At 34.8% G+C, this 17,460-nt stretch overlaps 1 protein-coding gene across 5 annotated transcripts in view; it reads left to right on the forward strand.

The window, feature by feature from the left end:
* Positions 1-17,460, forward strand: part of Numb (NUMB endocytic adaptor protein) — a 178,292-nt gene that overhangs the window by 136,402 nt on the left and 24,430 nt on the right. For 3 of the 5 annotated variants that reach the window (XM_027931517.2, XM_071607693.1, XM_027931521.2), the window contains exon 5: positions 16,665-16,739. In XM_027931517.2, the coding sequence (XP_027787318.1) occupies positions 16,665-16,739 (75 nt within the window). Of the gene's footprint in view, positions 1-39; positions 73-16,664; positions 16,740-17,460 lie in introns of all 5 variants that reach the window. The other 2 variants (XM_071607692.1, XM_071607691.1) reach the window with 1 other exon arrangement.

Here is a 17,460-nt window from a genome sequence, read left to right on the forward strand (position 1 = left end):
TACAATAATAGCAATCGACTTGTCCCCCTGTTCCTCCAGGAAAGGAAGTTCTTCAAAGGCTTCTTTGGAAAAGTAAGTTTGATGCCACATTCATGCTTGCTTTATAAGGAGTTACACCCCTAGTATAGCACTGACATATTAAAAGAAGTATAGTATAGCTTTGCTGTCTTTTAAAACTATGTATAGAAATTAATGAATTAGATAGTTCCTGTTAATATGTGATATTTCCTGTGTCTTTTGATACTAAATCTGGTGATTTCTAGGGAAGTCCAAGAAATGAATTGAGTAAATTAACAAATGATTATCACTTCAGCACTAGGTATTAAAATAAATTTCATTTGATCTTACAAAACTCTGTTTATATTAGGGCATTAGTCACATTTTTAACAGGCAGATTTTATATAGTGCCTAATATTGACAAAGAAAGGGGGAGAAATATTCAAGTGAAAATTTGAAGTACCCCAAATTTTACATTTGACATTGTTATTTTTTCAAACTAAATTAATTTTTAGTGACTAAGTAAAAGTACCTTTATCTTTAGGGATCCTACTATGATTTTTAATCTGGGCTGCTAATATAAGAAAATCAGGCAGGGCAGTAGTGGTGCACATCTGTAATTCCATCAATTTAGGAGATTGAGGCAAGAGGATCTCAAGTTTGATGCGAGCTTCAACAACTTAGCTTAGTAATAGCCTATCTCAAAAAATAAAAAGGGCTGAGAATGTAGCTCAGTGGTAGAGTGCCCCTGAGTACAATCCCTACTGTTGCCAAAACAAAGTCTTAATTATTAGTCTACCAAATGTTTGTTATGTGGAAGGTACTTAATGTAGATATTTTCCTAGTAATGATTGTTTAATGTTCAGATTAAGAATACAGGGCTAATGATGTAACTCAGTTGTAAAGTTCTTACAAAGCATGTACAAGCCCCTGGGTACCACAAAAACAAAACAAAAAAGAATACACAGGGTGGCAGTATACAAATAGGTAAATATATTTTTAATATTTTTGTATCTAAGTTTATCTTTAAGAGTTTTTTTTTAATGTTTTGTTTTGTTGTTGTACTGGGAATTGAACCCAGAAGCACTCTACCTACCTCTGAGCTATATTCCCAGATATTGTTCAGTGGTAGAGATCTTGCCTAGCATACGTGAGACTATGAGTTTGATGATCCCCAACACTGCAAATCTGTGTTTGTTTAATATGTAGGATTTATATCTATAAATAGACTCGTGCAGACATTTATAGCATTATAAATTGGCATTATACCTATTGGGAAATTTTATAATTGTTAAGGAAATTTTTTGTGTAATATTTATTCTTTCCTAAATAGAATTTTTAAAAGCAATTCCACATCATCACAATTATCATACAATTTCAGTTATCTTCCTAGAGATCTGTTTTATCTACTGTAGTTAAAATAGCCGTGTCTAGGTAGTAGAAAGTATTGCTGAATAGAAAAGCAATGTTAATAGTACATATTTTTAAAAAGTTATAACATAGAATTAGGTAACAAAGATATCCCTCATTTCAAAATCATTCCCAAGGTGGACAGTCATTACTGTATATAATGGGGCTATGGTGTACCTATTTTGTGGCTGTTCTTGTTAGCAGTTTTTTTTTTCTTTTAATATTTTTTAGTTATAGTGAACACAATACCTTTAAATTATTTATTTATTTATTTATATGTGGTACTAGGATCAAACCCAGGGCCTCACATGTGCTAGACGAGCACTCTACCACTGAGCCACAACCCCAGCCCCTTGTTAGCTGTTTTCACTGCATTTTTGTCACATGTTGAATTTATGTAATATAAGAGAAAATTATGAATCATCTCATTTAATCAATTTAACCTTAAAGTTAATATTCAGTTATAGAATGAGAAAACTGAGGTTTACAGAGATCAAGTTACCTGCCTGAGTTCACAGATCCAATAAATAGTTGAAGATCAAATTTGAACCCAGATAATCTGACTTCAGAGCCCATCTCTTAAACCACTATGCTATACAATTACTCTATTTTCATATTATTTACAAGGAAATTTAAAAGATATCAGTAAATGAAGAGCTTCCTAGAAACTCACTATTACTTTCCAACTTTCTTTTTAAAGGGGAATAATTTAACTTTGTATTTTATCTCTAGTTAATTTACCTTTTTAGTAAAGATTTAAAGAATCATCTTTGCAACTCTGATTGCCTGCACTCCTATTTTCAAGTGTGTATTTTCCCTTTATAATAAATCTTTTGCTCTACCATTCTTTAAAAAAAGAAAATAATCTTTTTTAGTGGTTCAAACTAACATTTTTGAAATTTGGATATATTTATTTTTTAATTTTTTTATTGGTTCAAAACATTACAAAGCTCTTGACATATCATATTTCATACATTTGATTCAAGTGGGTTATGAACTCCCATTTTTACCCTGTATACAGATTGCAGAATCACATCGGTTACACTTCCACGTTTTTACATATTGCCATACTAGTGACTGTTGTATTCTGCTATCTTTCCTATCCTCTACTATCCCCCCTCCCCTCCCATCTTCTCTCTCTACCCCATCTATTGTAATTCATTGAAAATTGGATATATTTAAATCCCAGGAGTGAGATTGACTTCCACAGGATTTCCTTCAAAGATGCTAAGTGGTCCCATAATGGCATCCCTGAACAAATGTGACTATCAATTATTTTCTTAAGTTATTAGGGGAAAAATTATTTTTATGTCAGGGCAGTTTTATTCTAATATACAGTTTTGAAAATTATAGTAAGTCAAAAGTTTTATTCAAAGAGTTTGGAAAAAGAAGTGGAAAAAAGCATTACTCATATATGTTTTCACCAGAAATGTGCTTTGTTACTGTTTTGGGGGACAAGTTGCTGGGTTTTGTTTTATTTTGTTTTCTCTCAGTGCTGGGGATAGAATCCAGGACTACATGCATGCTAGGCAAGATTCTTCTCCTGAGTTATACTCCCAGCCCGGGAATGCACTTTTCTTTCTAATTTTTTTATTTGTACATATTAGTGGGATTTGTAGTTACATATTCATATGTGTGTACAACCTAATTTGGTAAATTACATTCTCCTATTACAAATGTGCTTACAAATGCAAAAATTTAATTTGGAGATTTAAATCTTCCATCATTCAGTTCATCCCCATAGTAGTCTGCAAGAAATAGGCTGATGAAGAGACCTGATTTGTTGAGTATGCCAGATCAACAGTGATTTGAGGAAAGCCAAAAATGAAGAATCTTCATAGAATACAATATATGCTAGGGAGGTTTTTTTATTTTTTATTTTTTAGTTGTAGATGGACCCAATACCTTTATTTTATTTATTTATCTTCTTATGTGGTGCTGAGGATCAAATCCAGTGCCTCACACATGCTAGGCAAGTGCTCTACCACTGAGCCACAACCCCGGCCCACTAGGGAGTTTGTTTTTTTTTTTTTAATAATTTTAATATTTATTTTTTAGTTTTCAGTGGACACAACATTTTTATTTATATGTGGTGCTGAGGATCGAACCCGGGCCGCACGCATGCCATGCGAGCATGCTACCGCTTGAACCACATCCCCAGCCCCCACTAGGGAGTTTTGATCCAGTATAGTTCCTCATAAATTTTAAAACTTTGACTTTGAATCTCTGTGTTTTGATGGTCCAGGATGAACAGTAATGAAGAAATGTAATGTTTCCCCTGAACACTTTTACATAAAAGTAGGTAAATGGAAGAACTGTTCGCCCTGATAGCTAAGAGAACTACTTTCTCTTTTCCCCAAGTTACCTTCTCCTGGACCTGACCACTGTCCCTTCCCTATTGCTGCATTATCCACTGATAGGAGCAGAACCTCCAGAAACTTTAGCAAGAGTGGAGCAAATAAATCTGGTCTGTGGCTGGGGCTCAGCAGTAGTGCACTGGCTGGGCATGTGTGAGGCACTGGGTTTGATTCTTAGCAACACAAATAAGTAAATAAAATAAAAGTCTATCAACAACTAAAAAATACATGTTAAAGGGCTGGGGTAGTGGCTCAGCTATAGAGTGCTCGCCTAGCACATGGGAGGCCCTGGGTTTGATCCTCAGCACCACATAAAAATGAATAAATAAATAAAGATATTGTTTCCATCTACAACTAAAAAATAAACAAATATTTTATATATGTATATATATATTTTTTTTAATCTGGTCTGTTACAGAACTGTATTATCAACATCTTTTTTAAAAAACTAATGAGGACCTGAGATAAACTTTTTCCAAACTAACTACATGAAATTGCTTATTGCCTTAGGAAATCAAGTAATGTGCACAAGTCTTAAATGAATTTGTACATAATAATCTCTAAAGAGTTGCACATTTTATTAGTGTAGTTGGCCATACTAAGCAAATACTTCTTTACTAGGTAATTACATGGCACCTAACATTTAAATAGGATTCTACAATTTTAATGTATTTGAGAAACTCCATGAGTATAATCTATAATCCCATTTTATGAGGCAACTGACAACAAAGAGAATAGTGTTCTTTGGTTGCTCTTGTTAAGATTTTTTTTTATTTTAAAGCCACTTATTTATATATCAGTTTTTATAATTCATAGTATGCTCCAACCTACTTTCTAATTTGCTACTTACAACTCAGCGAATTAGTAAATGACATTGCAGTTTACAAATAAATGAACAGAAGCTCAAGACTATGTCTCAGCTAGTACTAAATGGCAGCACCTACACCGAAACCAAGATTTTCTGAAACTTGGTACAGAGTTCTCTCGCCTACCCCATGGTTTTTTTTTTTTTTTTTTTTTTATTGTTGGTTGTTCAAAACATTACAAATTTCTTGACATATCATATTCCACACTTTGATTCAAGTGGGTTATGAACTCCCACCTTCACCCCATACACAGATTGCAGAATCACATCAGTTACACATCCATTGATTTACATATTGCCATACTAGTGTCTGTTGTGCTCCGCTGCCTTTCCCATCCTCCACCCTCCCCCCTCCCCACCTCTCCCCTCCCCTCCCCTCCTCTCCCCTCCCCTCCCCTCCTCTCTCTCTACCCCCTCCACAGTATAACCCTGAGGGTCTCCTTCCATTTCCATGCAATTTCCCTTCTCTCTCCCTTTCCCTCCCACCTCTCATCCCTGTTAAATGTTAATCTTCTTCTCCTGCTCTTCGTCCCTACTCTGATCTTAGTTACTCTCCTTATATCAAAGAAGACATTTGGCATTTGTTTTTTAGGGATTGGCTAGCTTCACTTAGCATAATCTGCTCTAATGCCATCCATTTCCCTGCAAATTCTATGATTTTGTCATTTTTTAATGCAGAGTAATACTCCATTGTGTATAAATGCCACATTTTTTTTATCCATTCGTCTATTGAAGGGCATCTAGGTTGGTTCCACAGTCTTGCTATTGTGAATTGTGCTGCTATGAACATCGATGTAGCAGTGTCCCTGTAGCATGCTCTTTTTAGGTCTTTAGGGAATAGACCAAGAAGGGGAATAGCTGGATCAAATGGTGGCTCCATTCCCAGCTTTCCAAGAAATCTCCATACTGCTTTCCAAATTGGCTGCACCAATATGCAGTCCCACCAGCAATGTACAAGTGTACCCTTTTCCCCACATCCTCGCCAGCACTTGTTGTTGTTTGACTTCATAATGGCTGCCAATCTTACTGGAGTGAGATGGTATCTTAGGGTGGTTTTGATTTGCATTTCTCTGACAGCTAGAGATGGTGAGCATTTTTTCATGTACTTGTTGATTGACTGTATGTCCTCCTCTGAGAAGTGTCTGTTCAGGTCCTTGGCCCATTTGTTGATTGGGCCTACCCCATGTTGATGTTCTCTTATTGTGAAGTATTGGTCTCTGCTTTCCTAGGATATTCTTAATTAGGATGAATGGTGAAGTATCTAATGAGAGGACACTAGACAACTCAAGGGCCGGAATACTTACACAAATGTGGATTGTATGGCCTGAACAGGGTTCATAAACTTGAAATTTGTTGCAAATATTTTAAACATGGAGAGTTTTTATATGAAAAATGAAGCTCTCATGGGACTGGGGCTGTAGGTCGGGGTAGAGTGCTTGCCTAGCACGAGACAGACAATGGTTCGATCCTCAGCACCACATAAAAATAAACAATGAGGGTATTATCTCCATCTACAACTAAAAAAAAAAAAAGTTTTTTAAAAAATGAGCCTCTCTTAAGAATTAGAAAATCTGACAAAATCTCATGCTTTCCATGTGGCAGTAGTGCCCTTGGATTGCCTATTCATCACAGTCCCTGAACTCATCCTACACTCACCCTGCCTCTCATTTTGTTACCTGCCTTTAACCCTGTAGGCATTTGAGTTGTGAAATCCTCCCTAAGCTATTACGTCATTTACTTCTAACTATATAAAAATCACTAAAAGAATTAGAATATTTTTTCTAGCAGATCCTCTTAACATATTGTTAAATATACTTTTTAAAGTTTTTATCTTTTTGTAATTGTTAAATAGTGCCATTAAAAATGGTTATGTTTTAAAGAATGCTTGATTGAAAAGAAATGCATGATTATGTTGTTTTTTTTTTTTTACCTAATTCTTGAGAATAAAACATTTTATGGTACTTTGGATCATATTTGCATTCTATTTTAGATTTTTTTCTTCTATGAGAAATTATGCTTAATGCTTATCCTCCTTAATCATCCTTTTATTTAAAGTGGAGAAATATCTACCTTTTTTCTTCCTTCTTGTTTTTTAAATTATCATGCTCTTTCTTGTGTAGATTTTACCTCCTCTTATATTTTATTGGATGGATCTTTTAGGATTTAGTTTATTTTTCCTCTGGAAGTGCCTTATGATAAATTCCTAGGAGGGTGAAAACAAAACAAAAGACAAGAGTCATCAGAAGATAGTTTCATTTTTTTTTTTCCCATGCCATGATCAACTGGTATTGTTAAAGGTCTTTCACTGACCTTTTCTAGACTAGAAAGAAAAAAATCATTAGCCTTCAGAGTTATCTTTTCTCACTGTGTTCATGACAACCCAGTAGTTCTAGAGCCTCAAGTCATAGTATTTAAAACCTGCTAGGGGTTGCATTATCCATTACAAAGATCAACAAGACAGTCTCTCTTAACCCAACTACTCTCTTGTTTTTAGATGACTATTTCATGCCTCCTCTTTTTCCTTAAACCTCTAGAATTTCTTACTCTATTCTGTTTTCAACTTGCTTCATACTTCACTGAGAAAATAAAACCAATCTGAAGAAGACTTTCACAAAAGCCAACTTCCACATCCACTCACCTATCTGTAGCCGTACTCATATATTCTCTTTCCCTTCTATTCAAGGGATGAACTACCTCTGTCCTGAGGCCGACTTTCCACTACATTTTTATTATTTCTGCTCTTATTCTAACAATGCAACCGGCTTTCTCCTCTATAATCAGTTTTCTTTATTTCATGGATCATTATAAAAAGAAACCATCTTTTTTTTAAAAAAAAAGTTTCTTCTTGGTACACTTCAGTTCCTGCTGTCCTTCTTTTATTGATTCCATTTAATCATCTCTATCACTCCACCAGAGCTGCTTGCTCTTGTCAAGTCTTCTTTTATATTATTATTCCAATGAGCCTGTCACTCTTCTTGGACCATCAGTAGAATCTGACATAACTCATCTTTCCATACCCCTTGAAACCCTGTTCATTCATAGTTTAGAAATCAGACCCTTCTGCTTCCTTTATCACTGTCTACCTCTCAGTCTGTGGACTCTTTCCTGCCTGCATCTCTCCCATGATGAACCCATTGAGTGTCATGACTTAAATACTATGCTGATGGTTTTGAAATTTTTATCTCCAGACATCTTCTTCTGTCGTAGAAGCAATATAGCGTAGGAGTAAAGGACAGATTCCTTCTGTTTAATTCTAGTCCAAGCACTTACAAGCTTTGTGAGTAATGTCTACCTCATGTGATTGCTGTGAAGATTAAATGAATAAATAAAAGTGAAGTGTACAAAAAAAAATAGCTTCCTGTCATAGGTAAGTGCTAGGTATCATTATCATCTCCTCTGGTCTTACTCAACTCAATATACAGCAACTCTGTCTGTCCCTATGCTATAACCAAAAATTCCAGATGACCTTGACTTTCCTCTTTTCTCTTACAACCTACATCCAGCCAATTAGCAGTTCCTGTCTGCTATAGCTTAATCAATTCTAACTAAACCATTATTGCCCTGGTCCAAACTAGCTTCTCCTCTCACATGAGTCATTGCAGCAGCATCCTAATTCCCATACTTCCATTGTTGTCCCCCTAGCATCTCCTATCAAGAAAGCCTGAGTGATCTTTTTAAAACAGAAGTCCAGTTTTGTTGCCCCACTGCCCCAGATCCTCCAGTGGCTCCTGACAACAGAGTAGAAGCTAAAGCTTTTTAGGCCTTGAAGGACACTGGACATGAATTCCCTCTTCCTTTTTTTTTTCCTCTTATCTGGTTCTACTCTCCCTATTACTATCTCTGTTCAAGCTATACTATCCTCCTTGCTAATTCTTTAAACACCAGATATACTTCTACTTCAAGGCCTTTATAAAATTCTTTATTACCTCTAGTTCAGAACACATATCACCAGAGATATATGTGTGGTTCACTTTCTCCATTTCCTTCTCTTTTCTCAAAAGCCCCATCTCAATGAGTACTTCCTTGGCAACTCTATTTTAACATACAGATACCAGCCTTCTCCATATAGATATAGATATATCCCTATTTTCCTTCCTAGCTTTATTATTCTCCACCATTTGTCATTCCATATATTTTATTTATTTATATCTTTTACTAAAATATAAGCTCTCTGAGGACAGGGATCTTTACTTATTTTGTTCACTGCTGAATCTTCAGTTGATAGAATAGTAAGTATGTGATCTAATAGTTGCGCCACAATATTTGAGTTTACTAAATGAATGACAAATATGCTGTTCCCAAGTTCACCTTGGGAATCAGATAGTGTTAAGAAATGGTTACCAAATTATTGAACAATAACAGGTGCTAATGGAAGAGAGGAGGAAATATTAGATATTAGTCACAAAGCTTGTAAGTGCTTGGACTAGATAGGTTGTAATTCACGCAAGCTTTTAGAAAATGACACCTAAGACCAAGATTTAAAATTATGAAACACAATAAAGTAAGTTAGAGAAGAAGGGGACTTCAAACAGAAGGACCAACACTACCAGGGACATTGGATGAGAGAGAACATGCTCCACACTCATTTCATTCATTCAACTTAGGGATGTGGAAAAGAAAACATAAGATGCAATTCAACTTTCACATGTGGATGACCAAAGGGATGTCATTCATTGTGAGAAAGGGATATGATGAATTTGATTTTGCACAGGTCAAATTTGAAATACCTGTAAATTTTTCCTTTTAGCTATTAGATATATTTAACTGGCACATGCACATTTCTTTCTCTACATATGTATATTTGAAATAGGCACCTAATGTTAAAATAATCCCCAGGTCTCTCTCATACCCCACCTCGGTAAAGTGATTTAGCAAACTAGAAGAACTGAATTGTCTCTAAAAGTCTCTTTGCTGTTTGGCTCATGATATACTTTTATCCTTATTTTTTTTCCCAAAGCCTTTAACTGTCCTCTCTTATTTAAGAAACTATCGGAAATAGTGTATCTTAGTGTCCCAGACTAAATACTATTGTATTTTTAATGAAGTAGCCATTGGAGATGGCTAAGAAGTTGTGATTCTGTCTATTCACTGCTTTGGGGAATTTTCATTGTATTTTTCCATTACACCATTCTGTTCAGAAGTTCAAATACCAAATTATAGACTTCAAGGCTTGTCTTCAAGTTTAAAATTAAAAAAAAATGAAGCCAAGTTCTCTGTAAAAGAAGTCTCTTATTCACTTATTAAAAGGCACACTGTATCATAGTTGCCTTCCCAATGTATGGTTATTACGTTTTTTTTCATTGACTGGGTTATCTCTGTGTGTAGGTATGACAGAAAGACTGACCAGCAATTCTTAACACACTGGGTACCTTGAAGACCTTTGATTTGTAGCTGAAAGAACTTTGCACAGTAGAAATGCAAATCATTTTTGCTCAGAAAGAGTGACTTCCTCTGGGCCTCTTACTCAAATTGGTCTGTTTGATGCTGTTGCTTCTTAATATTTCATAGCTATGCCAAATTATGCATCCCTGTGTCTTTATAGCATTTCTTTGCTTTAGCTTACATTAGAACATCTGCTTAACCTTTTTGCTCTTCTGTATCATATGCCTAGCCCATCTTGGGTACTATCTTGCCTCTAAATATCACTTCTATTTATATTGGTTAGTTGCATGTTTTATCTCCTCAGTGACCTTGGGAATCATAGAATTTTAGATTTGGACAGCATCTAAGATGGGAGTCACAGTTTAAAATAATAGAATATAAATATGTTTGTCAAAAAAATGAGGTAGCAGGATTTAGGGACACAATTACAAACAGATCTAATGTTTCAATATAATGAATTGTCTTTCCAAAACGGTTTAATTAATGATCACTTTCTAGGGCTGGGATTGTGGCTCAGTGGTGGAGCACTTGCCTAGCATGTGTGAAGCCCGAGGTTAGATCCTCAGCACCACATATAAATAAAATAAAGGTATTGTGTCCACCTACAACTTAAGTCAGCAGACTACAACCTGCTATTTGCTTTTGTTTGTTTTGTTCTTTTTTTTTTTTTTTTTTTTTTGGTGGTGCTGGGGATTAAAACCAGGGCCTTGTGCATGTGAGGCAAGCACTCTACCAACTGAGCTGTATCCCCAGCCCCTGTTATTTTTTTTTAATATATATATATTTAGTTGTAGTTGGACACAATACCTTTCTTTTTATTTATATTTATATTTTTATTTATATGTAGTGCTGAGAATCAAACCCAGGGCCTCACATGCACTAGGCGAATACTCTATCGCTGAGCCACAACCCCAGCCCTGCTATTTGTTTTTGAAAATAAAGTTTTACTGGAACAAATCCATACCCATTTGTTTACTTATTGGTTGTGGCTGCATTTGTGCTACAATGCCAGACTTAAGTCGTTGCAATAGAGATTATATGGGCCATAAAACTCCAAATATTTGCTATCTGGCTCTTCACCAAAAAGCCTACCAATCCCTCACTTCTCCAACTCCAATTCATATCTCCCCAGTATTTACTTCTTCATCAGTATGTAAAATGAAAAAGAACATAGGGATCTTTCAGCCTACTAAGAATATCGCCAATTTGTTAACTTCATCTTTTTTCGATTTATTTTGTAAAGTGGCTTCTCCTTTTAAAAACTATCATACTCTGGAGATAGATAAGTAGCAGTTCTTTGTAGTAGTTGGATATTTCAATTGTATTTTGCTGTGGACAGTAGAAAATGATCTTACAGTGCACTGTATTTAACTTACTATTTCTGTCATTTTTGTAAATATTTAATCTTTCTTTACCTTTTTTTTTTTTTTTGGTGGGGAGGTAGCAGGGATTGAACTCAGGGCACTTAACCACTGAGCCATATCCCCACCCTATTTGGTATTTTATTTAGAGACAGGATCTCACTGAGTTGCTTGGTGCCTCGCTTTTGCTAAGGCTAGTTTTGAACTCACGATCTTCCTTTACTATTTTTTATGTTAAGATTATCTGTGTGTTTCTCTTTCTTGCAATACAAGTTTCTGATTTACTAATTTTTAACAAATCCACTAACTTGTTATCATATTCTTCTGGGTCAGAGCCTGCTTAACTGCTGTTTTGATTTATATTACCCATAATAAGTGTTCAAAGCAGATGGTAATTTTTAAATTCTAAGCTGGCTATTTAAAGAATAGAGTGGTTATTTGAAAGTTATATTTTCATTTGTCATTTTTCACTTATAGGTTAACTTGATTCTTCTGTTTAGATTTCACTAGTTTAAATTCTAAGTTACTAGAGTTCTGTCCATGTTTGATCCATTTTCTTTCTTTGAAGAATTAGCAATTTTATCTTTATTATGTATGAAATTTTTTCATGACATTGACACTACTCAGCATTAATTTCACCTGTAAACTCAAAGTTTTTATTAAAATAGAACATCTTGGAATAGCAGTTATGAAATAATTGCTAATATCTTACATTACTTTATCACTGCCACAAATTTAGTAGCACCTAAAGTACGCAGTATTTTTGAAGGAGTATTTATACCACAAAATTTATGTAGTTCTGCATTTCATACTTTAAGTTTTTTTTTTTCCTCCCAGTCCCTTTAGTTAGACAACTTTGACCTAATCTCCGAGAATTATTGGTTTAAATAGCTAGTTTTAAAGCAAACAGAAGCCAAAAAAAAATTCATTTTCTATGACTTTTATCTTCTTTTCTTAAAAGTGCCAAGGAGTGGGCTGGGGCTGTAGCTCAGTTGGTAGAGCGCTTGCCTAGCATGTGCTAGGGTTCGATCCTCAGCACCACATAAAAATAAAATAAAGGTATTGTGTCCATCTACTATAAAAAGTATTTATTTTAAAAAGTTCCAAGGAATCTCAGTTTATATTATCAGAATGAAAGACTCTAAAAGTTTACAAATAATACAGAAGTGTCACAATTACAAAAGTTCTAAGAGGAAATCTGGAAATATCAGTACAAGCATCTTTGAATATTGATATCTCAGTACCTAACTGAGTAAATGAAATGAGGCAAAATTCAAGAACTGGCACTCAAATATATGAATAAATACAAAAAGAATTCATATTCTCTTTCCCTATTTAAAAATAGCAGAAGCCATGAATATGACAAAATACAACTTCTCACTAATACATTAGTATAATGGTATACAAATTTTTACAAAGGCATATCTCAAAAAGTTTTCATAACCATAAAATTCGGCCGAGAATGTTGTATTTGTCTGAATATTATAAGAAAGCGAACTGGAGAACAGTCCCATTATAAAATGGCCTTTTATTTTTCCCACCTTCAGTCTTCAACTTTGAAGTAATCTGCTCTCTTCCCTCAAATGCTGAACACTGCAGGCTACAATTACAGAACATGCAGACTGATAAAACTGTAAATTTAAATGTCTTACACAGGATTTTCAGTGCCATTTGTCAGCCTTCTATGTCATTGGTTAGTCATTTTCCATTCCTTAGAGTAGACATTTAGCAAATTTCTTCTTTCAACAAATATTTCTTAAATTCCTACTCCATTCCAAGCATTAAGATCAGGATACAGGGGCTGGGGTTGTGGCTTAGCGGTAGGGCACTCTCCTGGCATGTATGAGGTGGCTGGATTCAATCCTCAGCACCCACCATAAAAATAAATAAATAAATAAAGGTATTGTGTCCATCTACAACTAAAAAAGTTTTTTAAAAAATCAGGATACAGCAGAGAACAATACAGATGGGAAAAAGTCCTCACAGAGCTTACCTTCAACAAAATATTCAATGTTACATTATTGGTTACAAATGGGGAGTTAACCTTGTTGATGGGGTGACTTTTTTTGTCCCAGATTGCCTGGAACAGCCCCAACATAACATCTGTTCCTAGGTTTTAATAGTGCCCCCTTTCATTTTCAAAATGGTTCCAGTGTGGACAGTAAATTGTACAACCAGCCTAGTTCTAAACTTTTTATATACATGAACTCATTCTCATTTTATTATCATACTCTCATAAGATATATGAAATTATTAACATCATTATACAGATGTAGAAACTGAAGTATACAAAGTAAAGTAACTTATCCTAGGTCATGCTAGTAAGTTGCGGAACCAGAATTCAAACCCAGACAGCCTCTTGGTTCTTGGTCACTATACTACATTGCCCCTAGGACTGCTATTCTAAATCTTTACTGTTTCACCCTGCCATCCTTCCTTTCTCACCCCAGAAAGTAAAGCAAGTAATGTCATCTCCTTCACAAATAGATTTATGCTTCTTTGGGTTGAATTTCTCCAACATGCCATTTCTTCCTTTATAAATTTGTCTTCATCTCTACTCTGCCTCATGACATCTTTCCATTACAGAGGAAAGGACACCCTTCTGCATATCTACAACTTGTATTCTAGCTCCATCCCATCCTGTCTCCTGAAGAAATTTGTTTTCTGAAGTAGTCTTCTCTCTTTTTCTGGGCCTCATGTCTCCATCTTTGCACTGGTTTTCCCCACTCAGCATATAAACATGATCAATTATCGTCATGGTTGAAAGTAACTCTTTCGAGAAGTTTTGCTATTGGGAGAATTTTTTTAAATTTTTTCAATAGTAATATAATGATGATTAATGACTACCAATTATTTATTACCCTATTTAAATTTTAGGTACTATAAATAATGTGTAACCCATTTAAACCTGCAAATGTTTTATAGATGAAGAAATTGAAGCTCAGAGGGCTATATCACTTGCTTAGCTTATAAATATCTGCACAAAATTCAGACTCTTATTTGTCTTACTCCAAAGCCTATTCTGTATCTAATATAACATGCTAGTTTATTACAGATCTCTTCTGCCTATACCCATTGCTCTATAGCTCTCCTCCTTTTTATAGGAAAGCTTTTTAAAGAGAGTATTTAATACTCATAGACTCTTCTTGCCTTTCGTTTACTTCTCAACCCATTCTAGTTTAACATCCACTTTTTTATTAGTCAGGGCCTTCCAGAGAAATAGAACTGACTAGAGTGTGTCTGTCTATGCATTCTTTTGTGATGTTTCAAGGATTAAAGAATTGGAACAATTCTTTATAATTTATTGGTGTTCTTGCTCTCTTTATTACTCTAATCATTTATGTCTACCAAATCTTAAAATTCTATCTTAGAATACTCTATTGAGCTTCAGACATATATCCAATTGCCTATTGAATTTCTCCTCCTGGATATTACACAGACATCTCAAACTTTGCCTGAAATCCTATTCTTCCCCTCTCAAACTGGCTTTTACATCTCTTCTGTTCTCTTTATTGGTAGTACTCTCTCCACTCAGTTACCCAAGCTAGGAATTCAAGAAAAATGCTCACTCTTCCCTTACATTACCATTTAAAGCCTTCTGTTTCCATAGCCATCAGCCAAGACAGCTGGATCCTCATTTTGTCACACATCCAACCTTTTAGACATCCTGCTTCCCTCTTTCCAACCTGCACACTGCTGCCAAAGTTATGTTTTAAAGGTGCAGATCTGTTTTATTGTGTTTCACTTGCTTCAGTAGCTTCTAATTGCCTACAAAAAATCCTTAGCAGGCATACAAGGCCCTCCATGACAAGGCCTTTCCTACCTCTTTTCTCCCATTATTCCTCACTCACCCAACCTAGTTTCATGGAGTATTGAAATGTTTACAGAGCCCAGATTTGTATGTTGATTGCTTTCAGGTCTTTACTGTTGTTTCTTCCCCCTTGCAGGTCCAGTACCACTGTTACTTCTCTACATCCCTACTCCCATACTAGGGCTTTAAGAAAAATTGTTCAGAACCTAGGTTGATGATTTTGGTATAGGCTGTTCCAGTTCCACAAATAAATTTGATTGTGCCTGATGGCTGGCATATTGGACCTTGTTTTCAGTTCTACTCTAGCACTTATTTCTATATTTTTGTTTATCTGAATATCGCCTTTCATTGGACTATGAGCTTTTCAAGTATTTCCACTTGCTAACAAAATATAGGCATTCATCAAATGTGTGATGATGATGGACATGATGAACCTCTGGAGTGGACCAAAACAGTTCATTTAAATAAGATTAGACCTCCCATATCAAGGATTCCTAGCCTTAGGCACATGTAGAGGAGAATGGTATTTGGGGTATTCTCTCATCTCATCTAGAGGCTGCTGCTCCAAATTTAGTACCAGCCTCCTTTTTAATCTGTATTTCTATTATAATGTAATACCTGTTTTTGACCTTTGTTTTGTTTTATTTGCGTGTATCCTTGGAGCAGTTAAGAAGAAAGGACATTGTTAAATTACTATTGCATTCCATCATTGGAGTAATTAAATATCAGTTTGTTCTCATGTGATTCTTGTGTATCAATAAAAAGTCTTTTCTCAGCCAGTAAAAAGAAAATTCATATTATAAGAAGTTTGTTTACTCAGTTTTTAGATCATCCTATATTTCCAAATGTCTCCATACATTTAATGTCAAATTAAAAACTAAAGTTTTGTGTTAAACTTGAGAGGAGAAATAGTGTTTTTTTAAGGATGGTTAATAGAATAATAAAGACTTCTTGCCATTTTTAATATGAAAATTTCAGGTAACCAAGGGTCCTGCTATTCACATTGGGGGTCAGAGGATAGTGGAAGGATCAGCATTTAGACTTACCTTTTACTTTCTACTCTGTGTATATTTGTAGAAGCTACTTGTGGTGTAACTCCTTATGTACTTAATATTTATCTGACTCTTGGTTTTCTTGGTTGATTTTTTAAATGGGTGAAGAATCTAGTTATAAATTCTTTGCCCTTTATGGAATGTGATATCTTAGTTTTGATTCCATCTGTCCCTTCCCCCCTTACTTAAGTTTTTCTTATTGTTTCGCATTGTGTTTCTAAAATAATGGCTTTGGCTTGTTTTTTCCTGAATGTTTCTGCAGTTTGGTTTGAGTATCTGGCTTTGGGTACCCCTCCTGAACTTGGACTTCGTCTGTACTTGTCACTTTTGGAAGGCAGAAGTCAGTATTTTCTGTGGAAGATGACTATTTTTTAATATTATATATGTGTGTGTCTCCCCTTCCCTTCCTTTTTTGGTTTCTCTTAAAAGACTGGAAAGAAAGCAGTGAAGGCAGTCCTGTGGGTATCAGCAGATGGACTCAGAGTTGTGGATGAAAAAACTAAGGTAAGATTTTTGTAAGCTTAAATATAACTGCTCATATCATATTTGATCATTTTTTATCCCTAATGATCAAATATGATGCCATTAAGCTGTTATAATCACTGTATATCCTTCCACCTTGTTCAAAGTACAGTATTTTGAGAGACTGCTTAATGTTAGGAAACCAATTTAATTACATATTTACCTTATGAAAAATGGAATTCTCTCAACATTTTGTTCTACATGACATAGCATGTTTAATGTACTAAGCACTAGCATTTAATGTTAAGATCTGAGTTCTGGTTTTTTCCTTACATATTTAAAAATGTTTCACCCCCCACGAATATAAAAGATGCTAAAGATGGGGCACCTTTTACCATAAGTAAAAAAAAAAAAAAAAAAATTAAATATAACAGGCTACATCTGAAATTTCTTCTTGTTCCTTAAGAAAACACTGCTTTTAGAAAGTGATAGGTAAACTATCACTTATAATTAACCTGCTATTTAACTGGAATGCAACATAAATGAACATTTTAAGCCTAGAGAATGGCTCTTTGGTTAACATTTACTTAGGATTCAAACAATAACTCAAATCCTAGGTAGCATTTTGTATTTGAGAGAAAGTGATCCTAAATGACTAAGAACAGACACATTGACTCTGCATCAAGAAATCATATATAGTATTACATAAATGCATTTAATCATTAATTAAGATTTCCTGGGGCTGGGATTGTAGCTTAGTAGT

This window comes from Marmota flaviventris, chromosome 2, assembly GCF_047511675.1.
Source record: "Marmota flaviventris isolate mMarFla1 chromosome 2, mMarFla1.hap1, whole genome shotgun sequence".
Taxonomy (NCBI): domain Eukaryota; kingdom Metazoa; phylum Chordata; class Mammalia; order Rodentia; family Sciuridae; genus Marmota; species Marmota flaviventris.